The sequence below is a fragment of the Oncorhynchus masou genome, chromosome 1 (genome assembly GCF_036934945.1).
Source record: "Oncorhynchus masou masou isolate Uvic2021 chromosome 1, UVic_Omas_1.1, whole genome shotgun sequence".
In the NCBI taxonomy this organism is placed as follows: Eukaryota; Metazoa; Chordata; class Actinopteri; order Salmoniformes; family Salmonidae; genus Oncorhynchus; species Oncorhynchus masou.
The window spans coordinates 19,260,935-19,287,529 of NC_088212.1; the positions used below are offsets into that span (position 1 = coordinate 19,260,935).

A 26,595-nucleotide genomic window follows, 5' to 3' on the forward strand; every position below is an offset into this window, starting at 1 on the left:
TTCTTAAATTCACTTCCAGGCCGCAAGCTGGACTGGGGACCGCCGGTTTGAGACTCCTGGTTCAGATAAGGAGCATCAAAGTGGATGACAAGCCTTAAGGAGGGTATATGCGATAGTTGGGAGTCTTTGTGGGCGAGGAAGACATATCTAGAACCACAAAAAAAAGAAACTATCAAGAAGTGCGGTTTAGAAACTGCACATTAGCGACGAAGGATCTCCACAATCATCTTGTCAGTATCTGGCTGTACTGTAGATTCCTGAAGTAGCTCACGACAAATCAAGTCCATAGAAATAAATCTACTAGTACAGCCTCTCCCTTGCAGTTAGTAGAGCTCCGGACACTTTCCCATAGCTCAAGTTGTCTTTTTGTCCCAATGTTTTAACTTCAACACTCTTTATAATTGGGTACATTTGTCTTTAAATAAAAAATGACATGCAAATATCACATACACATTTAAAAACAGAAATAAAATGTTTTTTTTATATATAGATTTTCTACAACAAAGTTAAAGGATGAACAACACGTGGAGACATTTCGGGCCTTCAAGATATCTAAAAGGCCTGCGACGGGCGGCAGTGGTTATAATGGTCAGTTGCTGTTCTCCTTGGTGGTAATGGTGACAAGCTGCTTGGCCGCCTTGGCGATGTCATAGGCACACTGGATAACCTGCTGGGTGACCAGCTGCATGTCAGGCCCTGGACCTCCCTCTGGGGGCACTGCCTTCTGACACTCTCCCTGGAGCCGGAAGGCGCTGGACGTCAACAGGCGCAGGGGACCTCGCACTGTCTCCGAACGTGGTCTCTGAAAGGTGAGATGAGGTTACAGGGTTCAACACATCACAACACACAATCAAACTTTATTTCTCTACCACATTTCTTAGAGGATGCAATTCAAATTGATAAACATAAAATACAAGGTGAGGGGAAAAAAGGGTTAAAAGGCCTTTGCGTGTGTGTGTGATGGTACCATGGACCGTTCAGTGAGCTTACCTTGGGAAAGAGGGCAGCCATTTCCGTCACAGCCACATGTATTCTTTCGGAGCAGGGTATAAAGCTTTAAGAGGAAAGCATCAGGAGGAGAGAGGTTAATAAGACAGACTTTTAATGTCATTATTTCATGGAGAAAAAAAAGAAAAAAAACTTATATTAAAATGTTTTGCAATCCCAAAACAACCATTTTCAAAACAAGACCGATCTGAGTTTTTAGTCTAGGTGAAGAGGCAAAACACAATTCAACACTCAGAGCTACATGCTGAAAAGCAAACTGCAGTCCATTCTTCGTGCTTGGCTAATCTATTATGCTATTCCAAATATTGCATTCTGACACGGTCAAACTGCAGCTGCCATAATTACCGTAGCCTGGGTGCCAATCAGTTTCTGCACTGAGGAGTTGGCAAGAGAGCAGAAACAGATTGGTACCCAGGCTATAAATCATGGGTAATATAGACAGGAATGAGGGATTAGAGCTGATTATGTGTGATGAACTATCAGCTATGACAAAACAAGAAAATAAAGAATATAATTGCTCATTTGGATATTACACCATTCCCTAACATAAACACATATAGAAATAATCGTATAAAGTTGATTAGCCCTCTTATCTCATTTAGATGACTACTAAATATTCAATGGAATACCAACTAAACAAATCATTGGTACCTTGAATATCAAAAGTTTAGTTTTGAGGTAATGGTGTTTGTACTGATGTTTGCAATGGAAGAAATGAAGAGAGTAGGTGAGTGAGTTCTTTAGGATCAGCCTTACACACTAACGCCTAGCCGGCCACACACAGCAAAAGGAGGGAATCAGTCAGAATTGGGCAACCGAGCAGGGGTAGGCAAGACAGAGAAGGTGTGTAAGAGCGAGGGAAAGTGTGTAAGAGAAGGTGTGAGGGAGATGAGAAACTGCCTGAGAAGCAGGGGCCAGTAAAGTACCAGGCGGCAGGATCGAGGGAGCGCAGGTTGAGGGGCTGCAGGGGAGAGGGGGCCTTCTCGGCCCAGGGCACCAGGCTGCTGAAACAGCCTAGACTGTGCCTGAGCCGGCGGACACCCTCACAAGGTCTGCTTACAGGAATAGAGGGGGAGAGACCAGAGGACCACAACACCCTCGAAATAATGACACGGGGTGGGAGAACACAGAAAAAGACAGAGGTGAAATCATAGAGGGAATAATAAAAACACTGAACTGAGAAGAACACAAAATGCAGAGCTCCAGTAAACAAATCAGTGACAGTGGGGGAACTCAATAATCTAGGAAGTGGAGGTACTTTGATGAATACACAACAGAGAATTGGTGAAGCTGTGATGAATTCTGTTAGACAGGAAAAGCCTAGTTTTATCTCAATAGAGATAGTTACAACATAGGAGTTATATTTAATTTGTTTTTTCGGTGTTGAGCTCATGACCTGCCACTTCTTCCTCACCTGTCATGCTTGTTCTCCTGTGCAGCGCGGAGCAGATCCTGGATGTTCTTTGTGATCTGCTCTGTCTTGCGAATGACATCCTCGGTGCTGGGGAGCGCAGAGTCTGGCTCGGCTTCAAGATCATCCAGTTCAGGGATGGAGCTGCCCTCCCCAAGCCAGCCACTGCTCCTAAGCCTCCCCCTCCTGCCCACACTGCCAGGGGGGGGGGGGGAGACAGGAAAATTAAGGATGTTACTACAATCTCTGCACCCTTACATCCAGACCTAACTTTCACCACCTGATGTGTAACACTGGAAGCAGTGGCAACTTTGAAGGGACGATTTCAAATCTGACAGTGTGCCTTTGCTTTGTGTGGATTGTATCAGTGAATTCGCTGTCCGTGCACACAGAAGTGTGTGTTCCTACCCTGAGTCCTCCAACTCAGAGTCATTGGTTGTGTTGTCATAGTCACCGTCTGACATGCTGCTCTGTTTCTCCATCTTGGAGGCCTAACATGAGAGGGAGAGAAAGGAGAGTAAAACAAATTGTCACTGTGACAAATACCAATGAAAATGCAAGCAAGAAATGCCAATGCATCATACAAAATAGTTTCTAGTGGTATAGCACAAACCATTACATCATACCTAGGCCTAAACGTAAATCGAAACTTTGACAGAAATTCTTAAACAGTTTCACTAACAACTTACAGTATAGTATGTGTGGCAGTGACAAATTGAATGAACTAAAACCATGGGAAAGAAACAAAGACGACAATGCATAAAACAAGTCAACATCGAAAGCAAAACAGAGAAGCCTTTTGAATTTCATTGCCAGGGTTAGTAAAGAGGTTATCCGGGGTTCAAAACTGTTTTAGTTTTTTGCCCTCAATATGAAACCTATCCAAATTGGTAACATTTGCAAATTCAATGTCGATAGGCTACTGTAATAGAAACCACACTGGACAACTGGAATGGTTGGTTGATTGATTGGTACCATGCCATGTTGGGATGCTAGGTTTGTCCAATGTCAATGAAAACCTTTGAACTCCTGCTAGTAAAAGACGGAGACAATATTAAAACTAACAAAGTAATAGCCTAAACCATGGCAGGGAATGAAGGGCCAAATGTAGTCCAGGAAAAACTTCAAACACTGCCGTGCTGGCTGCACCCTTTTTAAAATGCACACTCCAAGACAGATGAAGTCAGGGAATGACTGGATATCTATCAGACAAACAACCTCCAATGAATTACATCAGAACCATGATCCATTCTTTTCCAGAGCTCCGATCCAAGACTTTTATTCAGAGTCATAACTTTCATGACATCATGGAATCAAGGTTCTGATTAATTTGGATCAAAAGCTTAAAAGCTGCACAATTCTAGGGGGGGGGGGGCACTGCGTCATCGACTGAGGCAATGCTGATGGAGGTACTAGGTAACAAATGTATCTGACCATTTAAAGTCAACTGTGCTCAATACTCTATACTACGTGCTCCTTCCAGCCTGTAAGCATTGTGTGCTGCGTCACAAGACTGGTGGATAATAGCTTTACTCTAGTATCAGATTGGAAGCTTGGGCGCACAGCACTGACCCTGCACTGTCCTCACTCTTTCAGCAGAGAAGAGAAACTGTAGAAGCAGTGAGTTTCAAAGAAAAGAGCAGAGACAAACACCCAAAGGGGGACACAGGCCACATACAATAGTTACATACCCTTTCCAGCCTAGCCCATTAGACCTGCTCAAAAAACATCCTCTTCCTGTCTGCAGGGCAAGATGCCACAGCCCACACAAACACAATACAGCAAACTGCTGAAAGTGGGGTTAGCTTGTACAAGTGTTTTGTCAATTTCTTTACCACTGGGTTTGAAGTTTTGCACATTGGTCAGTCAAAGGCCCTGTCCAGAAATAACCCCTAGCCCTTATGCACTTGTGGAGATCTGAGAGCTTCACCTTGCCCACTGATAGGTTAGATAGAATTGTTAACATATTGCTTAAACCTTCACCAGACCACCACAAGTGTCTAGGGGGTAGGGGCTAAGGGCTGTTTGCTTCTGAACAGGTCCCACCTCTTGGTGCGGGACAGACTCCTGGATAACCGGTGAGTTTAGATGTTACTAGAGGCGAGGGAGGGCATGCTGGATGACGTTTACTGGGCAACGGCCATGTGCTGGTTAGAGGGAGAAAAGAGGTCATCAAGTTTAAAAGTATTGCAAAATATTAGCTTGGAATGTGGAAGGAATTTGCATAAGGAATGAGGAATTTGGGAAAATGGGAAATGGGAAAATTCTCAATAGGCTGACTTCAACTGGCAACTGGTCTCACGGAGGGTAGGCAAACCTTTGCATTGAGATGGGTGTGTGATCTTGGCGCATAGTGCTGCTTCATTGAAAACCCTCTAGCTGATTGTAACAGGCATGATGAGGACAGTGATGGTGGAGATGTATGGGTGGTTGTGGTGGAGATTATATATACCACACACATACACAAAAGTATGTGGACACTCCTTCAAATTAGTAATTTCTGATATTTCAACCACACCGGTTGCTGACAGGTACATTAAAAATCGAGCACACAGCCACATTATCTCCATAGACAAAGAATTGGCAGTACAATGGTCTTACTGAAGAGCTCAGTGACTTCAACGTAGTACAGGATGCTACATTTCCAACAAATCAGTTCGTCAAATTTCTGCCCTGCGAGAGCTGTCCTGGTCAACTGTATGGGCTGTTATTGTGAAGTGGAAATGTCTAGAAGCAACAACGGCTCAGACGGAAAGTGGTAGGCCACACAAGCTAACAGAATGAGAACGCAGAGTCCTGAAGCGCATAAAAACCATCTGTCTTCGGTTGCAACACTCACTACCGAGTTTCAAACTGCCTCTGGAAGCAACGTCAGCTGTTTGTCGGGAGCTTCACGAAATGGGTTTTCATGGCCAAGCAGCCGCACACAAGCCTAAGATCACCATGCACAACGCCAAGAATTGGCTGGAATGGTGTAAAGCCTGACGCCATTGGACTCTGGAAACGCGTTCACCATCTGGCAATCTGGGTTTAGCGGATGCCAGGAGAACGCTACTTGCCTAATGCATAGTGCCAACTGTAAAGTGGAGGAGGAATAATGGAATGGGGATATTTTTCATGGTTCAGGCTAGGCCCCTTAGTTCCAGTGAAGGGAAATCTTAAAGCTCCAGCATACAATGACATTCTAGACGATTCTGTGCTTCCAACTTTGTTGCAACAGTTTGGAGAAGGCCCTTTCCTTTTCCAGCGTGCACAAAGCGAGGTTCATATAGAAATGGTTTGTCGAGATCGGTGTGGAAGAACTTGACTGGCCTGCATAGAACCCTGACCTCCACCCCATCTTCCACCTTTGGGATGAATTGGAACGCTGACTGCAAGAAAGACCTAATCGCCCAACATCAGTTCCCGACCTCACTAATGCTTGTGGCTGAATGGAAGCAAGTCCCCACAGCCATGTTCCAACATCTAGTGGAAAGCCTTCACAGAAGAGTGGAAGCTGTATAGCAGCAAATGGGGGACCAACTCCATATTAACGCCCATGATTTTGGAATGAGATGTTTGACAAGCAAGTGTCCACATACTTTTGGTCATGTAGTGTGGTGGTGGTGGAGATACTTCACACAAGCTCTGTGAAGCACAAAGTAAGAATGCTCTGACTTCTGCGGTGGCAGGCATCGTAGACGTCACCAGGACCCTGAAAGCCAGGTCCTGGTGACGTCCCTGGAGACATATATGGGTGGTGGTAGTGCTAGAGATATGTATGAGTAGTGAAACGAAGGCAGCCCATGGGGTGGTGGCTTGGCTCATGCAACAGGACAGGTAGGGAGGAAGCAGCATATGAAAGACAAAAAGGAGGGAGGGAGGACAAGGGCTCCCAATGGATTTGCTGTGTCAAGAGACATGGACCAAGTGAGGAGGTACTTAACCCTTTGAGCACTTTCGTCCCGTGACCAGGACAGGGTGGATGGGAAGGAGGGGAGGGATGAAGAGGTCACAAAAGCACCCCTTCCCATCTAGAAAGGGGTTCAAATTATATGTAAAAATTAAAATAAAATTAAAATAATTGTTAGTGCTCCCATGAACAAAGACTTCATGCAAGTAACAGTGTTTGGGAGTACTAAAATACATTTTTAATAAAAAATCTTTAAGAAACCAAAATCAAAGTAAGAATGAAGAAAACCATAAAATGTGATGATAAACGAGACTGCATGACAAGAAATGTGACTTGAATAACTGCATTACAATCATTGCCATGTTCGATCTGGGAATACTGGACCTCATCCCATACCTAGAACATTTTAAACATCTAGACAATGAACATATTCTACCTTTGATACTGCATAGTACAAGATTGTTTCATAGCAATATTGAAAGGGGCATTCCGGGATCTGAAAAATAACAAGGCAGTCACTCCACCACATGTTTTTGTAAACACCTGAGTGGTGGGGCTAGATAAATGCAACCATTATGAAATCCATAGACAGAAGGAAAGACCATCCATGAGGTAAAAAGTATAGTTTTAACCATGTTCTGCAGCTACAGGCTACAGCAGGGGTATTCAAATCTTACCCTACGAAGTCTGGAGTACTGCTGGTTTTCTGTTCTACCTAAACATTAAAATTGCACCCACCAGGTGTCCCAGGTCTAAATCAGTCCCTGATTACAAGGGATGAATGGAAACAAGCAGTGGAACTGGCTTCGAGGGGGTAGATTTATAATTACATTGTTCACAAACAATGGAGGAAAGCAAAGTTATATTTTGGGTTCTGATAGAGTAAGACACGAAAATGTGCTCCTACATACAGTGAGTCATGTGGCTGTGGCTCGCTATATAAAGCAGGCAGACCGGCATCAACACTTTCAATTACTATTCGATTGAATGTTAGAATGACAAAAACGAGTGACCTAAGCGACCGAGCTTGATATCCAGTTTCTCATAAACAGCCGTCCTCCTGAGCTTGTTATGCACGACAGTGTCTAGGGTTTACAGAGAATGGTGCAACAAATAAAAACATCCAGTCAGTGGCAGTCCTGTGGGCGAAAACAGCTCGTTGATGAGATCGAAAGGAGAATGGCAAGAACCAGGCGGGCCACAAACCGACAAATAACCGCGCAGTACAACAGTTGTGTGCAGAATCGGCATCTCAGAACGCACAACTCGTTGATCCTTGTCACGGAAGGGCTATTGCATCAGACGACCACATCGGGTTCCACACCTATCAGCTAGAAACAAGAAGAAGTGGCTCCACACCGGGCATCACCAACACCAGACAACTGAGGAGTGGAAAAACATTGCCTGGAACATAACAGTGAGTTTGGTTTAGTCCGCACAGTCCTCAGACCTCTACCCAATAGAGCATCTTTAGGATGAGATGGAACAGGCTGTTCACAGCATGAATGTACCGTTGTCAAATCTGCAGCAACTGCATGATGCCATCACGTCAGCATGGACCAACATCCCTGTGGAACGTTCCAGACACCTTGTAGAATGCCCCAAAGAATTCAGTCTGTTCTGGAGGCAAAGGGGGGTTTGACCTGGTACTAGATGGGTGTACCTAAAATCATCCAGTGAGTGGAGATGTGCCAATCCCAGAATGCCTCTCAAAATACCAGAACAGTTTAGTTCAATTACAAAAACACCAAATTCCTTTTGTTTAAAAATGAATTTATACACACACCAGGATTTAGAACCATAAATTAATGTTACTTCAAGGGTTCAAACTTTCTTTTGCCTGCCGACCCCATTTCAATATAAATAAAGTGTTGTAACCAACGGCCAATGTGAATTTTATTTATTGGGGGTATGACAATCTATTGCAAATCAGTCTGACACTATTTTTGACAGTATCTCAAGCTGAATGTTTGAAGAGACTGAAATGCATCAGAAAGGTAGTTCAGAAGATCATAATGATTTTTTATGGTCTTCTGTGTAGAAAAGAACACCATCATTGATGACGTTCTTCTCCCCCCTTCTGTTTTAGTGCTTGGTCTTGTGCACTTATTTTAATAAAGATTGCGGGCATTGTAGAGAGAAACAGAAGACATGAGTTTTATCTTTCAGTGATAGGGTCATAATATTTTGTAGCTTAAACAGTTCAAACGGTAGAGCCATATTTATAGGCAGAAAACAAAAACCGCTCTGTTTATTACAACCACATCTAGCGACTACTGGAGATTACTGACGTAAACCCGGTTCTATCAACCAAGCGCGAGTTTCTCTCACGACCCCATTTCCAAATCACCACATGAGGTCGCGAGCCTAGTTTGGGAAATTCTGTGTTAGTTTGTCATGGAGACATAAAAACAAAAAAAACTCTGAACATTTTTTTTATGGGATGTTAATGTTTAATGCTTATTTGAAATGACATACAAACCTTCCAATATTTCAGATTGAAATTAAAATAACAAGTGTGATTCTGACATCTTTCATATTGTCTGAGACAATGTTTGAACAGAGAGTACTCCAAGGGTCCTGTTCGAATACCTTAAAATGCACCCATCACAGATCTAACGCACTAAGATTTCTGAAAGCAATTGAGTGGAAATGTTTTCACATATCTACGCACCTATAGATCTGTGATTATCTTAAAGGGATAGTTCACCCAAATTACAAAATTATACATTCGTTTCCTTACCCTGTAAGCAGTCTATGGACAAGGTATGACAGCAATCTATGCTTTGTTTTGATTTGTTATGGTACCAATATCAGCATTTTTTTGCACCATGTTCAAATCTATGAGCTTCACAATCAATTTTATATTATTTTGGGTGATACAGATATGTTAATATCGGTACCATGACTTGAATAGGATTTGTGCCACAAATGCTAACACATTAGCATTTGGAAACAGTGCCAGGGAAACTAAACCAAAGCATGGATTGCTGTCATAGACTGCTTATAGGGTAAGAAAACCAATATATAATTTTGGTGAACTATTCCTTTAAGGAAGGGAGAAGATGGATGCATTCTAAAAGGTCTTGGAGCACGACCCAGGAAACACTGTGGAAACCAACAGCCCAGAGAAGAATCCTATGAGACTGCAGGCTTTCAGAGCAGACAGAGTTGAGACTAGCTGCCTGTGACCTGTGTGCTTGACATTGTATTGGCTGATTATCACTATCAGGTTCAAGATGCCAAATAACAGCTACCAGCAAACACTACAGTACACCAAAGAAAAACAGAAAAATTAATTAAAAAAAGCAGAAATGAAAACAGAAGAGAAAACATTTTTAAAAAGGCTGCAGGAAAAGAGAATGAGAAAAATGGTTGAGGAGACTACAAGAAGATGGAGATTTGAGAGCGAATGGCAAAGGAGGCTGGCTGCGGGATATTTACTTACATGAGGTGGGAGGAAGGGTTGCAGGGTGGGGATACCCTCCTCTGGGTAGGGGGTCTCCCCCTTGGGGAGGTAGGGCTTCAGGCCTGAGCCAGTCTCATAAATAGACATGGACATGGGCCGGCTGGCCCGCGCTGACTGCCGGCGCTTCATGGCCGAGGGGCTGGAGGAAGGAGGGTCAGTGTACTCTGACCCACTGCTGATGGGGACCTGATAGATATGGGTGGTTGGGCCCTGTCGCCTGAGAGACGTGTTCTCGCTTTGCAGAGAATGCAGCTGGAAGAGACGGGTCAGCAAATACACTAAAAGGGCGCTTTTCTTATCAGCAAGCAAGGTGTTTAAGTTTTCTAGCTTTAACGCATGCTTTATTCTCCACGGGGCAAATCCTAACTTTCACTTAAGTTGAATTTCACTTGTCATGAATTGATGTCAATGGGAGACTAAGTGAAAGTTAAGATTGCCCCCATTTCTCTACTTCTAAATGGTTGATTTCCGTTGTTGGGAACCATCAGCATCAATCTGTACTAAGCTAAGTCCAATGTTTTATGCTACTACTTATGTCTTTATAACATGCTAATTAACATAGTTAATCTTCTTGTTAATCATGTCCCCCCCCTGGTGTTACCCATGCTAGGCATTCGAAAAACTCCACTCAAATCACAGCAAGAGTTAAGAGAAAGCAGAAAGGGCACCAGGCAAGCCAGACAGTTCAGATAGCTCCCGTCTCTGTCTGATGATTGATAGATAAGATATGAGTACTAGGGACAAAAATTGTGTGCCAGGGAGGCATCCAGAAAATACAAAGACCCTGTTAGATCTTGATAGTCAAAGAGATATGACCCCATCAGTGTTCTCCATCTTGTGCAATTGCATTATCTGGTTCATAGAGTTGGAAAGAGGGCACACCCCCACTTTTCCATTATTGCTCCTGTGACAGAACGAGTAGCATCACTGACTGGTTGATTCTGAATGGTCCGATAGCTAGCAACAATGACAAGAATTTGACTTGTGGGGAAACGTAGGTGTCTCATTTCAGCTTGTATCTGGTTAGTGATACCATGTCTCGCTTTTAGGTGTTTTGACTGATATCATGGCTATGCGAATGTGGATAGAATTTGCTAGCTAACCAACAACTGTAACAATGTATTTGCGAGACAACAAGTGCTCATGGTGCAAATGTATTTATGTTTTCAATAAACATTTGGAGACTAAATCTAGTTTACATGTTGTCAACAGTCTAAGCCAAACCCATCTGTTTTGCCCCATAGTTGCACACGCATGGGTATTTTTGCTCAACAACCAACCAGTCTACAGTGGGCTCTCAATTTTAAAGTAGTACATTTCTTATTATTCTACTTCTATGAGTTTACTAGTGGTTCATAAACAAAATGAAGAGATGCATACCGCCACCTACCGTGCTGGAGTTTATATAGTCTGAACGGGCATAAACCCAAGTTTGGTGATTTACTGCCACCTGCCGTGCTGGAATGTTTTCTCAGGAGTAAAATTCATTGGCTGATCCCTCCTACTGACCTGGATGGAATTCTGTGATCCAATTGAACCCATAGGAAGTCCGACCCAGTTGACTAGTTTAAAACAGTGTAAGACCTAAATGACGCTGCACATTCCAAAACAGGCTTTTGCAAGTGCGCGCTCTATCCAACTCTATGGTCTGGTTGAAATCTAATGCAGGGTGGAGTGTGCCATTTCATTCATAGAGGGCAAGGGGGAAGTTATCTGACAGCTAAGACAGAGTATCCAATCAGTGAAAACAATGCCAGCCCACATAGCTAAATCACATACTGTACACGTCCACCACTGAGGAATACCAGTTTGGCTTGTACTGTTTGTCCCATAGAACAATAGTATTCACGACCCAGGGCAAAGTGGTTCAAAGCCACAATCCGGAGCCTGTATGGCTGCTGTGGCTACAAAAACAGCTATTCAAAACAGCTCACTACCTTGTAAAGGCATTCCCCATATTTCTATGGTTTCTCAAATCGGTCCTTTTAAAGGCCGTTTGTCACACCATCTACGCTTTTTAGGTCGACAGGCGGCTGTTGATTGGAGGAAATTATAGTTTGATCTATTCCAAATCAAGTGGTGGGACTGCTGTTAAGCTGAAACAAACTCCGGATTGTGGGATTTAGTATGATACATTATTGGGGTCATAGAAATAGGGAAGACTCCAGGTTAGAGCAAAACATTCTGTTAACACCCACTATGGAGCTGAACTCTGGAAGTGATTGTGCTCCTGGGCTGTAAATAATATTTACCACAACAGAGGAACAATGGGACCTTTTCGATTTGACAAGGTAAATGTTGCACCCGTGTAAAAGTAAGACCGGTGTGATCTCACATCTTCAAGTGGACAATTCTGATGAGCAAACATTTTTTTTTTAAAGTGTAAAAACAAAAACCCTTATAAAAAAATGACCGATTCTATGCTTACTATGTTAGTCACTGTGGGTATGACGAGGGGATGGAAACTCACAGTGCGGGTGATGTCATGCTGATTACTTGAGCATGCCTGTTAGTCATACCATATGAAATAACATGGGTTTTACTGTATCATACACTGTATCCAGGGAAGGAGGGATATGGTTTTCCACAATGCAGTGGCGCAAGAATGCAGCTCTTTAACACAAGTTAAAAAATGTAAAAAATAATAATATGTCAAGCTATAGAAGCCATTGTCTGAACATGGACTGAAACATGCTGTCCCAAACGGTGGAGCAAGAGGGAGAGTCTTGCCTTGCAGGAGAACCTCCCCAGCAGTCTGGTGGTTACTGGTTAGGACCCTCATAAGAAGGGTGGGTAGGTACTGCATGGGGGAGGGACCAGAGCTCGGCTGATCAACCACAGTGCCGCCCCGAGTCCAGCCCTCCATCTCATCGGCCAAGAGGTGGACGGACCGGTGGTGTTAGTGATCTGATTGGTGGATCTCTGCAGTGGGTGGTACCTTTTTCTGCATCAGTCGCAGTTCTCCACTTAAGTTGCTGTTGACCTTCATCAGCTGCTTGATCTTGGCCTCCGAGGCAGACAGGGCGTGCTTCACCTCCAGGAACTCCTGCACCGTGACAGGTCCATCTGACAGGTCCGAGTCCAGACTCTGTAGAGGAAAAGTCAGCGATTGAAAAGCCAGACTGCAGGTGCTCAATTTCAGTATTACATACAGTCCTGTACTTGAAATCCTTTACTTGGTTTGCGTGCTACGCCATCGCGTTAGTTACCTTGGTCCGGTCCTTGCCCGAGGGTGGCTCCTGATCAGTGTCCTCGTCAGAGGCCACACTGTCGTAGTCCGGCTGGTCATTGTCCAGACCCTCACTGCCGCGCCGGATGCTCACGCTTTTTAGGATAAGTTCAACGTTTTCTGTAACCACAAAGCAGCAAATGAGAAAATAAATAAATAAATGGGGCACCTTTCTCATTTCGTCAAAAGAACACAATTTTGATTGCATGCGTGTGAGCCATGTGCGTGTGAGAGAGAGGTAGTAGATCCACTATTGTCCAGTACTCTACCTTTGGGACTCATCGTAGAGTTTCCCAGCTGTCGACGCTTCGCGTCACTTAATATGTCGATGACAAGTGTTGCAAATTCATGTGCATTGAATCTCGCAAGTTTTTGCCGTCCCTGGAGAAAGAAATATTATACATAATGTATCCTTTCCTATTGCATCTGATGACATTTCCTGATTTATTTATTTACTTGTTTGACATCTTACTGCATTGTTAGGACCTGGTAATATAAGCATTTTGCTGCACCCACTATAACGTCTGCTAAACGGTGTACGCGAACAATAAACTTTCATTTGAAACTGAGAGAACCGGTCATATTTAAAGGGAGGGAGAAAAACAGGGGAGAATATACAGTTGAAACAAAAGTATCTATATCCACAGTATGCAGCAGGCTTGCCTGGTTTCGTGTTGATGAGTACTCTGGGTTCACAGGAAGGAAAGGCACCACGGTGGTGTCTGTCACCAGCGTGCTGTGGTTCTGTGTCGCCAGCCATACTGTGCAGAACATAGGGATGTTGCATCAGGGCCATGTTTATTAGGAAACAGAAAACTTTTTGAACAGGAAACAAAAAATGCCTGTTTCTTATTGGATAAGTCAAGGTAGTCCCTTCCAGTTTCAGTCGGTTTTCTTCAGTTTGTTGCCTAATGAACACCATCAAGATGTTTAACTAGACATGGTGGACTAAATGCTAAGAAACATGCACTGATGTTACTCCACATCACTGTCGGTCCCTCAGTGTGTCTTACCTGCATCCGTCTCCCGTCTGTCCACCTCGTCATACACGTCCATCGCCAGCTCCTCAAACAAATGATTACTGAGCTGAAATGAAATTTGTGATATGTGAGAAATCAAACCAGAACTAGTTCTATGATATGCTTTGGTTACATTTACATTATATGCATTATGTACTGTATGATATTACAATCAAAACCTGAATGACTAGAACACTTACAGACTGGAGTTTCTTCTTTGCTGCCTTTGCCAGTTCTGATAAATCTAAACTGCTATAGATGGGAAAAAATACATCTGCTTAGCCTCGGATTTAGAATGGGAGCGAAAATGGTCAAACCTCATTATGATCAAATACTTACATGTTCCTTATCCATCAAAAGAGAGCAATACAAAAAGAGAACATGCTTCATTTGAGTTCAAATACCAGAACTATGCTATAATAAGACCAGAAATTTCAGATTTTTCTCAGATATGCATTATTATAACAATGATTTTGTTGTTTTAACTATGAAACAACTGCTTTGGCCTATTTCCTGTCATGCTTGTTACAAAAAGCCACAGAACATGTCCTGGCAGGCCCAAGAGTTGGATTGCACGGTCAAAGAAACAGCTCATGGTTTCTTAATTACATATATTTTTTTATCTAAGAATGATCCCCATAAAGTGATATATTTCATTAGTCTGGTCCCAGATCTGTTTAAGCTTTTTTGACAAATCCTCTGGTTGTCATTTGGCATGACAACAAACATAGGGGTTGGCTATACAGCACAAACAGTCTGGGACCAGAATAGTATATTATGCATTGACCTACACAATGCTTCCTTACCTGTCGGCCATCTGTGGGACGATGAAGTGTTGGCCATTTTTATGATCTGAAAGCAAGCACGGACATAATATGGATTGTTGTGATTTGAACTCATGGGAGTTACCGTATGTGTTGTTGAGTAAGCCCCAAAACTAGGCTGCAAACATCGAGTGTGTGTTGATTTAGCAGGAAAAAAAAACAATGCTATGTTTTAACTGCAGCTGACAGAGGTTTGGAAAAATGGACACACAAGGCTTGCAGCCTAGCTTGAGAAGGCGAAGGACTCTCGTCACTTACCAGGCTTTCTTCCACAGAGATAGAAAGCCAGTCTGTCGGTAAGTTCATACTGAATCTCCACCAGCCTATCAGCCAGGTCATGGTAGCCAGCTTGCCTGAGAAACACACGAGAGAAACCAGTTATGCCTCTTCTTACCCATAACAGCCAGCCTGGTAGCAAAGCCACACTCTTTTTTTATTTATGACTTGGATAAAATAAGTTTGATATTCTGAATGGTGAACTATCCCTTTAAAAGGCTGGATGCTGCAGTACCTTGCATAGTCAATGGGAGTCTTGGCGCTGGTGTCGGGGGCGCCGGGGTCGGCCCCGTAGACGGTCAGCAGCTCGGCCTGAAACACCTGGCCTGCCTTGGCAGCCACATGCAGCGGCGTATTCCCTTTTTCCTGAAGGAAAGGTAAGACACCACCCATACGTGAACAATTCAAACTAGGAAGAAAGAAAGACATCAACACATAGATAGGGTGTGAGAAAGGGTAAGGGTCTGTTCACACTGCTTGTGGCATAAACACTACACCACAAAAGGTTAAACCTATGAAAATAATTCATTTTTGGAATGTTTTTTTCTTCCACAAGCAGTGTTCTATTAAGTTGCTCTTGTACTTGTGAGCAAAACAGTAATACTGGTAGTAAAAATGTAGCATTAACATGCTGTTAAGGATATGTTTAGAAGCTGGATAGGGGAGAAATGAGATGAGTGATCAGAGAGTCTTACTGGGTGAAAGAAGTTGGCCTGGGCTCCCAGAGAGAGTAACCTCAGACATGTCTCCAGGTTACCAGTTCGGACACTGGAGTGAAGTTGCTGAGGGAAAATAAAATCAACATCTATTAGTAAAATATTGCTCATTCAAGCCAAATAAACCTTCATTAGCACAGAGTGGCCGAGATCTCACCTTGCTTAAGTCCTTGGCAGTGAAGCTGTCGTCATCTCGACAAGGCATCCGGTGGACAAAAGCCAGCATTTGGTATTTGGCCTTTATGAACTCTGTCTTATTTGGGCTATGGGAATGACAAAAAGAAGAGGGGGTAAACAGCAGAGAAATGGAGTAAAGAGCCTCGTGGGAGGATATCCAGCAACACTTACTCTTAAGTTCCCAATACCCTTGTCACGCTATCGTGCTGACCCAAACCAGCACTTTGGGGAATGTGTAACCAGGTCAATGCAGTTTAGCATGGTTCGTATCAGCTCAGTAGTGTGAAAAGGGTACTAGTGCAACTGGGCCAAATGTTCCTCCTTCACTTGTGAATAAGTGTACACTCTGGCTCACTAAGCAGCCATCAAACACTCATGACTCACTGTACTTTGTCCTGAGGGTTGGCCTTGCGTTTCCCACTCATCACAGATGCTGGGTCCAGTAGAGAGTGTTCCCATATCGAATTTGCACTGTTGTTGTATAACATCTGAACCATCTGATTAAAAGACAAAGATATGATCAATTAAACAAAACATACCAACAGCCTGTTCTATCACAAAAGAAGAAAAGGGGATAGCTTTGACCACAGTAATGGTGTGTGTGTGTGTGTGTGTGGGATCTTACCTGTAGCTGTGTAGGAGCCCATGGTGTGTGAGTCAGGTGACGCACTTGGGAGCTGTGTCTGCCCAGACTCCGATGAACACTACAGCACTCGTCGCAGATCAACACGCCCCTGTTCACAGAAGCCCAACGAGGCTCTAAGCATAAAGGAAACAAATACATACAGTAAATACATACATACATACAGTGGGGAGAACATGAATTTGATACACTGCCGATTTTGCAGGTTTTCCTACTTACAAAGCATGTAGAGGTCTGTAATTTTTATCATAGGTACACTTCAACTGTTAGAGACGGAATCTAAAGCAAAACACCAGAAAATCACGTTGTATGATTTTAAGTAATTCATTTGCATTTTATTGGATGACATAAGAATTTGATCACCTACCAACCAGTAAGAATTCCGGCTCTCACAGACCTGTTAGGTTTTCTTTTAGAAGCCCTCCTGTTCTCCACTCATGACCTGTATTAATTGCACCTGCTTGAACTCATTACCTGTATAAAAAGACACCTGTCCACACACTCAAAGAGACTCCAACCTCTCCACAATGGCCAAGACCAGAGGGCTGTGTAAGGACATCAGGGATAAAATTGTAGACCTGCACAAGGCTGGGATGGGCTACAAGACAATAGGCAAGCAGCTTGGTGAGAAGGCAACAACTGTTGGCTCAATTATTAGAAAATTGCTGAAGTTCAAGACGACGGTCAATCACCCTCGGTCTGGGGCTCCATGCAAGATCTCACCTCGTGGGGCATCAATGATCATGAGGAAGGTGAGGGATCAGCCCAGAACTACACGGCAGGACCTGGCCAATGACCTGAAGATAGCTGGGACTACAGTCTCAAAGAAAACCATTAGTAACACACTACGCCGTCATGGATTGAAATCCTGCAGCGCACGCAAGATCCCCCTGCTCAAACCAGCCCATGTCCAGGCCCGTCTGAAGTTTGCCAATGACCATCTGGATGATCCAGAGGAGGAATGGGAGAAGGTCATGTGGTCTGATGAGACAAAAATAAAGCTTTTTGGTCTAAACTCCACTCGCCGTGTTTGGAGGAAGAAAAAGGATGAGTACAACCCCAAGAACACCATCCCAACCGTGAAGCATGGAGGTGGAAAATTCATTCTTTGGGGATGCTTTTCTGCAAAGGGGACAGGATGACTGCACCATATTGAGGGGAGGATGGATGGGCCATGTATCGCCAGATCTTGGCCAACAACCTCCTTCCCTCAGTAAGAGCATTGAAGATGGGTCGTGGCTGGGTCCTCCAGCATGACAACAACTCGAAACACACAGCAAGGGCAAACAAGGAGTGGCTCCATAAGAAGCATCTCAAGGTCCTGGAGTGGCCTAGCCAGTCTCCAGACCTGAACCCAATAGAACATCTTTGGAGGGAGCTGAAAGTCCGTATTGCCCAGCGACAGCCCCGAAACCTGAAGGATCTAGAGAAGTTCTGTATGGAGGAGTGGGCCAAAATCCCTACTGCAGTGTGTGCAAACCTCGTCAAGAACTACAGGAAACGTATGATCTCTGTAATTGCAAACAAAGGTTTCTGTACCAAATATTAAGTTCTGCTTTTCTGATGTATCAAATACTTATGTCATGCAATAAAATGCAAATGAATTACTTAAAAATCATACAATGTGATGTTCTGGATTTTTGTTTTTGATTCAGTCTCTCACAGTTGAAGTGTACCTATGATAAAAATTACAAACCTCTAGATGCTTTGTAAGTAGGAAAACCTGCAAAATAGGCAGTGTATCAAATACTTGTTCTCCCCACTGTACATACATACATACATACATCTGAATATTTCACCAACTCAATTGCAAAGCCTCATTTGGCTTTTGTTCATTCATTTGTAATACCATGTAGTTGAATACACTGAGAAGGACCTGTGGGTGAAAATGCACTGACACAATGCTTGTCTGATTCTCATCCTAGCCTACAGCTCAATGATCACTCATTACAACTGCCACTTTTCATATCATCTAGAGGCTACATCAGCAGTCACTGTTTGAAACCAATCAAGCCAACACTTACACGGTTTTCCTTGGTTACTGGCACCTTCCTCATGACTGGGCTTTTCCATTGCTCCTCACATTCATTATTCAAATCTCTGGCATGCTGCCTTTGGCAGCCAGGCCACTTCACTTCTCACTCAGCTGCAAACTCACTCTGGCCCCAGCCTCTCCATTCTGGTGGCATCCCAGTTGGGCTACACTGACAAGACAGCCGGCCCAGATACACCCTTGGAATCTATATGCCTGAACTGATCCTGCCTGTAGATAAAGGAAACCCCATTGAGGCTAACATGGAGACAACTTCAGGGCACATTAGTCTGATAGCACTAACTTCTATTGACAGACTTTTTTCAAAGCTGTCACATAATCACAATTCAAGTCATAAGAAATAGCTCCTACAGGCTAAACTGTCCGTTTAGGTAGTGAAGTTATGCAGAGCGCAAAGTGGAAGTTGAACCACATGTCCTCTTTCACTAGCCAACGTCCGTCTAAACAGCCACAAAATATGTGCACATTACAGGATTGTGCACTCCACCGAGCAACGTCTTGGAATGGTAGTCCCATTCTAGGCTCATGATGGGGGTGAGCATGAGAGATTCATCATAGATCACGCAGACCTTCAAAGAGAACCGCTAACTGCAGAGAGAACTGAAACTTATTTGAACTTGCACACCGTGCTGCTGGTAAAGTAACAGCAAACACCCAGAGAGAGGAAGGGACAGGCCTACTGAGACAGACTATACAAACCATGGAGCAAGACATCACTCAGTCTCATCAAAACACAACAGCAGTATTAAGGGATGTTAGATTTCTGTATTTTCAGCAGCAGTCTCTTCCCTAGTTTAATTTCAATGTGTGATGCAAATGACTCCAAAACATAGGCTAATCTGGACCCACTTAGTCAATTTAAACCAACAGGCCAGCTCTTAAGGCAGGGGGCAACAGATGTACCATGAGGACTGCCTTAATGCCCCTGACCTGCATTCTCCTCACCATGTGACCCAATAAGCACAAGGAGAGAAGTGATCAAGTGATCTGCTGATCATTATTTCCAGTCAGAGAATGCTCTGTTTTTAACAACGGAGCCCTGGAGTCAGAACTAAGTAGGCTAGGCTGTGTTTCCTTCTAAACCCCCGTTTATAATGTTTGAGTTGGTTGAGACTTGAGTAGATGTTCACGCCCCCTGGGTAACTTGCTCTTTCACTTCAAAATAGATATATGCAGAACCTTCAGTCAAGAATTCTGGCGAGTACTGCAATGAATGTCTAAATACAGTATCGGTGTCGACAGTGTGTTAGCTTAAACACTATGTGGCATTTCATTGAGATGCATGCTGCTAGCTCATGTTACTGACCAACTTACAATTACTCACTATTGGATGGGAGCGTCATAACATCTAAAATGACTACGTCACTGACAAACTTACCAACATATAGGTTAACTAACAAACAAAATTGCATCTCATCAGAGAAGCAAATTGCAAAACTGGTCGACTGGGTGACTGCCACTCTGAAATGATGAGTGGCAGTGGGGTTGTCACGTCTCTCTGGCGACAGCTGAAATGTGTGTTGGGGCTGCAGACCAGTCAGGCTCCTGCACCTGGTGTACCGTTCTGCGTCTCTTCCTCTTCCTGCCCAGTGAGAGCTGGGTGCTGAGAAGCCCACCCTTTCGTCAACAAGTGTAAAGTGCTGCTAAATTAAAACGCATGTCTGTACCCGCTAAAAATATTCAGACCCCAACAACAACTGGTAACAGCCCCACAGAGGTGCAGTCCAGGCCAACTGGTGTCAGGAGGGAGGGACATTGACACATTTTTAGTAGGACTGACAAGGAAAGAGATCTAGGAAAACACTGAAATGGATATAATGAAGTACAATGAGTGGTAAGATACATTGGGTATGGGCTAGCCTACTTCAGAATGGCTCTAGGCTACAACAGGGCAATTCCACGATAAGAGAATGATACTTTGACTCCGATTTGTCACTTTAAAAATGTGTGTCAAACAAAAATCAATGATTGCAAAGTTAAACAAACCGTACAACTTTATGCACATGGACAACTTTGAACAATTTCAACTGAACATTTTACAAAAACAGATTTCCTTGAAGAATAGTGTAGGTACACGGTCTCAGCATAATTCTGTTACTGTAGAATTGCCCTACAGCTTAACCATCGTTCCCAAGTTTAAATTGCTAGAGAGTGCCGGCTGGAGGACGGGATTACATACAGCTAGGCCTACTTATTGTCACAATAAATTAGACTAGGCCTAGTTACTAAGTAGGCTTTTCAATATTATTCTAACCAAGCAGCATTCTTCTTTTAACTTGGCACATCAACAACTGACAAAATGATAATAGAAAGCCCCATCTACCACTATTTGTTTGAGAAACATTTCAGGAAAAAGTGCACATGCTTTAAGCCTAAACAGATTTACAACTCTGAGAGAGTCTAATGTGTACTATGTACTGATAGAAGAACTTAAATCAGCAGTGGAGGAAGAGGCACAATAAAGATGTGGAACATTTTATAGAAAATCAAATACAATAGCCACAATTCTCACTGCATCCTCAGCAACTCGTCAACATCCTGTTTTTCTTCCTATGCTAATTGGACAACATCATTCCAGTACGAAATGGACTAAACATTACCCAAAACTGCCCCTCACGACGCAGCACTGAAGCCATTAGACTCCTCTCACAGGGAAACAGCATGGTACATGTTTTCTACCCATTTTGGATGAGCTCTAAGGGTGTTTTCACATATAGTCCTCCAAAATAACAGATCTCAGTCCTCTTTAGAAGAACTCTGGAGTAAAAATAATAATAACTAAGTTATCGTTGTATTCACACTGCCCATGCCATTGAATGAGGACTCAACTCTTCTGCCAGTTCACTTCACCCATTTTGTGTTCAGTCCTCTTTGCATTCACATTGCTACATTCAGAAAGGAACCAAGATCATTTTACAACATTCACTCAATGCACTCTGTGTTTTCACAAACTGCAGGACAAGCCATTCCATCAGAACGTGTTATCGGACATCTAGACACCTATTTACATTTTGGAAGTTAATAGATTACAATTATTATGTCATATTGTAACTAAATGCAATCAGAAGATACCAATAATATTTACATTTTGATAGTAACAAAATAAAATAGGCCTATCAGAAGAATAACTGCAGATTAAATAATGTTGTTATTGAAAAATTCTACACCCAATGTAGACTACTGCCCCTAAAATAGAATTCAGCTAGAAATGATTTTGTACCCAATGTTATGATTCTCACAAAATATGTTTTCGTCCTCACACTATTCAAACCCCACAATCCAATAAACAATTTATGAAGCTCTCTTAGCCGATAAAACAAATATTGAAAACAATTCATCTGAACTGAAAACACTACAAATATTTTTTTATTTCTGTGCATCCAAAAATGGCACACATGTTTTTCCACGAACCTGCACATCTTCTCTCGTTTGAGGAACCAATGTGAGGGGTTATGGCAGGGGAATCAGTGTTGCATTGGGGAGCGGTGTGTTCACATTGCCCTAAAAAAAGAAACCGGACCACTAAATTCAAGCGAACTAAACTCAGACCACCTCTCAAGATGGTCTCAGTTCAGTTTGCTTTGTGGCCTCTTTTGAGGGATCTGAGTTCCTTTAGAGTGCTCACACACTGCACAGAAAATTCATAGAACTGCACTGAGTTCACAAAAATTATCTGAAAGGGACAAAGTGTGAAAGCACCCTAAATTGTTAGGATATTGTAATTATTCTATAAGATAACAATGTATAGTATTTGTAATGGATTGTTTTGTTTACTAACCACTGATAAAGAGAGCCTCTGAGTGAAGTGACAACACCATCAATCTTAATTTTTTAAATAAAAATGTCACCTTTATTTACCTAGGCAAGCCAGTTAAGAACAAATTCATATTTACAATGACGGCATACATCGGCCAAACCCTGACGATGCTGGGCCAATTGTGCGCCGCCCTATGGGACTCACAAACACAGCAGGTTGTTATACAACCTTGTAATCTCAGGTTGACAGTTGGTTCATTTCCCCCAAAATGAACAGCAGAGATTGTAACTATAGGACCCAACCAGTTCAGATGTGGAAGAAGCGCGCACCTGGTCTGATCTTCTACTCATCATCATGAGTTTTGACAACTTAAAAAGGTACTCAGCGATATGACGTAAATGCAGAAAATAAACAGCATAGTGTGTCAACTTCCGCAACAGAGTTGAGGCTCAACTTCTCCCCTGTGTTGGTCCCGTGGCTACCATGCTGTAACAGCACGTGTGAGTGAAGTCTTGCATCTCACTCAGCCCAATAACTGCAGTGCTGCTTGTGACAACATCCTTTTGTGGAGTCTACCTTTATGTTGTCAAAACTCATTCCGGAAAGGCAATAAAAACAGAAGCAACTCTATCCAGGGTTTCCCAAACTCTCCCCCCCCCCCATATTTTGTTTTTTTGCCCTAGCACTACACAGCTGATTAAAATACTTGAAAAAGCTTGATGAGTTGGTTATTTGAATTAGCTCTGTAGTGCTATGGCAAAAACCAAAATGTGTAGGGGAGGAGGGGGGGGGCAGGGCCTTATTCTTTGTCATGATTCTTATCCTTTGTCATGATTCTTCAGAAATCTGCAGCCAGCCAGACACAGGAAGACGATCAACAATAAACACCCACAGTCAGTGGTGTATTCATTATGTGTAATAAACAGAAAATGCTTGCAACAAAAACTAGTTTCTATTGGTCAGATTCATAAAGGTCCTTCCCCGTTTGGTTCCGAGAGTAAACAGTTTCTGTATTTTGCAATACACGAAACATTTAGCAACGGAATCCACGTAATGAATAAACCCCTGGTGTGCAAAAAAGGCCATGGTGAACACAACTACACCACATTGTAACAGTATATTCTGATATTTGATAGAAGAGACACTTGTTGTGTGTGTATATGCCATGTCATACACTTACAGTTGAAGTCAGAAGTTTACATACACCTTAGCCAAATACATTTAAACTCAGTTCATTACAATTCCTGACATTTAAGCCAAGTAAAAATTCCCTGTCTTAGGATCACCACTTTATTGTAAGACTGAAATGTCAGAATAATAGTAGAGAGAATGATTTATTTCAGTTTCTTTTTTTAAGAACAAATTCTTATTATCAAGGAACAGTGGGTTAACTGCCTATTCAGGGGCAGAACGACAGATTTGTACCTTGTCAGCTCAGGGATTTGAACTTGCAACCTTCCGGTTACTAGTCCAACACTCTCACCACTAGGCTACCTCTTTCATCACATTCCCAGAGGGTCAGAAGTTTACATTGCCTTTGAATGGTTTAACTTGGGTCAAAGTATTCAGGTAGCCTTACACAAGCTTCCCACAGTAAGTTGGGTGAATTTTGGCCCATTCCTCCTGACAGAGCTGGTGTAACTGAGTCAGGCTTGTAGGCCTACTTGCTCGCACACGCTTTTTCAGTTCAGCCCACACATATTCTAAAGAATTGAGGTCAGGGCTTTGTGATGGCCACTAAAATACCTTGACTGTTGTCCTTAAGCCATTTTGCCACAACTTTGGAAGTATGCTTGGGGTCATTGTCCATTTGGAAGACCCATTTGCAACCAAGCTTTAACTTCCTGACTGATGTTCTGAGATGTAGCTTCAATACATCTACATAATTTTCCTACGTCATGATGCCATCTATTTTGTGAAGTGCACCAGTCCCTCCTGCAGCAAAGCACCCCCACAACATGATGCTGCCACCCCTGTGCTTCACGGTCGGGATGGTGTTCTTCGGCTTGCAAGCCTCCCCCTTTTCCCTCCAGACATAAAGATGGTCATTATGGCCAAACAGTTCTATTTTTGTTTCATCACACCAGAGGACATGTCCCAAAAAATGACAATATTTGTCCTCATGTGCAGTTGCAAACCGTAGTCTGTCTTTTTTATGGCAGTTTGGAGCAGTGGCTTCTTCTGTGCTGAGCGGCCTTTCAGGTTATGTCGACATAGGACTCGTTTTACTGTGGATGCAGATACTTTTGTACCTGTTTCCTTCAACATCTTCACAAGGTCCTTTGCTGTCATTTTGGGATTGATTTGCACTTTTCCCACCAAACTATGTTAATCTCTAGGAGACAGAACGCGTCTCCATCCTGAGCGGTATGACGACTGCGTGGCCCCATGGTGTTTATACTTGCGTACTATTGTTTGTACAGATGAACATGGTACCTTCAGGCGTTTGGAAATTGCTCCCATGGATGAACCAAACGTGTGGAGGTCTACGTTTTTTTTTCTGAGGTCTTGGCTGATTTCCTCACGATGTCAAGCAAAGAGGCACTGAGTTTGAAGGTAGGCCTTGAAATACATCCACGGGTACACCTCTAAATGACTCAAATTATGTCAATTAGCCTATCAGAAGCTTCTAAAGCAATGAATCCTTTCTGGAATTTCCCAAGCTGTTTAAAGGCACAGTCAACTTAGTGTATGTAAACTTCTGACCCACTGGAATTGACACAGTGAATTATAAGTGAAATAATATGTCTGTAAACAATAGTTGGAAAAATTATTTGTGTCATGCTCAAGGTAGATGTCCTAACAAACTTGCCAAAACTATAGTTTGTTAACAAAGACATTTGTAGAGTGGTTCTAAAACAAGTTAATGACTCCAACCTAAGTGTATGTAAACTTCCAACTTCAACTGTACCTTGGCAGATTATCAAAAAAGGTGTATATTCAAATTTACACAGACTAAAGAGACAATTGTCTGTGTGACACTTAAAACTTCAACTGATAATCACATCAAATACATTGTCATTGCAGCAACACTTTGATAGGAAATCCTCTAAAATGATTATGCCTGTAAAATAAAAAAAACATTGCATTGGAATAACCACACCATGATGACATCATGCAAAGACTTGCATGACTCATGCACGGACTCAGGAGATGGCTCTGTGCATTATTGTACATCCAATGAACCAGCAGTAACTACATGTTACACTGTAGTTGACAACGTTGGCAACATAGGGGAAGACACTGCTTGTAACAAAACTGAAGGCCACAGCTGCCAACAACTCAACTGTCCTAGGTACCTAGTTTATCTAACCTAATATCACGCTTAATTTGAGCTCATATACGTGCTAGCTACATAAACCAACACATCAGTAACTAGTTATAGCTAAATCTATTAGCCATATTAATACTTGACAGGTATTCTGCCTGGATTATGTATGGTTTGGCTAACCACAGCTAGCTACTCACATTTGATCAGTAACGTTAAGTGACTTACCTGGCACACTGCAATCCGCGCATAGCTCACTATTCCTTAATCGTTTAGACATCCTTGCAGAGATAAAAATGTCAATGAAATCGGTGAGTCTGTTTATTTACTCATTAAAAAAATATATACAGATCAGTTTGGCAAGGAGCAAATAGGAAGTACAAAGAAAACCTGGTTCCTCTTTTTAGTTTCTTGCTCCAACAACGCTACTGTACCGCTAAATTAATTATGTTAGCAGCTTGCACACAACAAGCAGCTGCGATTGTCACGACGGAAACTCTCTTGCCACTAGTCTGTAACAGCCAGAGAGGTAGAGGCGAGATGCTCTTTGCGTTAGCCGAGCCAGCTCGTCAAAGTCACTCTGGAATTACGAAATGTATCCAACGTGGACAGCAGCAATACACTACGTAAAAATTATGTCTAATTCGGTGGCTGGCAGAACGCAAACCGCTAGTGGATGGTGTAGCTACGGGGTGAACTACCTGTACATAATGTAAAATGGTCAGCCAAACGACTAGCTAGGTAGCTAGCTACTGACATCACTTTAATTAAACAAGTTGAGCAAACTAGCCATCCGTCTGCTAGATATGTGAGCCAGCTACACTGAGCTATAATAAGAAGGCTAACGAGTTGT

General features: G+C 42.8%; 1 protein-coding gene across 5 annotated transcripts; it reads right to left on the reverse strand.

The window, feature by feature from the left end:
- git2a (G protein-coupled receptor kinase interacting ArfGAP 2a) lies at positions 1-26,593 on the reverse strand. 5 transcript variants are annotated; one of them, XM_064954264.1, is made up of 20 exons: positions 25,971-26,593; positions 16,647-16,780; positions 16,406-16,518; positions 16,002-16,107; positions 15,824-15,910; positions 15,364-15,494; positions 15,111-15,205; positions 14,835-14,880; positions 14,229-14,280; positions 14,023-14,095; positions 13,673-13,770; positions 13,279-13,390; positions 12,990-13,129; positions 12,719-12,868; positions 9,760-10,032; positions 2,828-2,910; positions 2,423-2,614; positions 1,935-2,063; positions 991-1,054; positions 1-802 (listed from the first exon to the last, which is right to left on the reverse strand). In XM_064954264.1, the coding sequence occupies exons 1-20, from the start codon at positions 26,020-26,022 to the stop codon at positions 590-592; spliced, it is 2,343 nt and encodes a 780-aa protein (XP_064810336.1). In that variant the 5' UTR covers positions 26,023-26,593; the 3' UTR covers positions 1-589. The 5 variants fall into 5 exon arrangements, with proteins under 5 accessions (XP_064810336.1, XP_064810262.1, XP_064810011.1 ...); XM_064954190.1 differs by lacking the exon at positions 1,935-2,063 and adding an exon at positions 6,346-6,432; XM_064953939.1 differs by lacking the exons at positions 1,935-2,063; positions 9,760-10,032 and adding exons at positions 6,346-6,432; positions 22,129-22,218.
- Positions 26,594-26,595: the final 2 nt, after the last annotated feature.

What these genes read in the sequence shown, in the direction of transcription:
- git2a (XM_064954264.1), bottom strand. Translation starts at nt 26,022, where the DNA reads ATGTCTAAACGATTAAGGAATAGTGAGCTATGCGCGGATTGCAGTGTG. An exon ending in CGCGGATTGCAGTGTGCCAG is followed by an intron (nt 16,781 to 25,970) that starts GTAAGTCACTTA and finishes CTTTATGCTTAG; the next exon opens with AGCCTCGTTGGGCTTCTGTG. An exon ending in CAAAGAAGAAACTCCAGTCT is followed by an intron (nt 14,096 to 14,228) that starts GTAAGTGTTCTA and finishes ATTTCATTTCAG; the next exon opens with CTCAGTAATCATTTGTTTGA.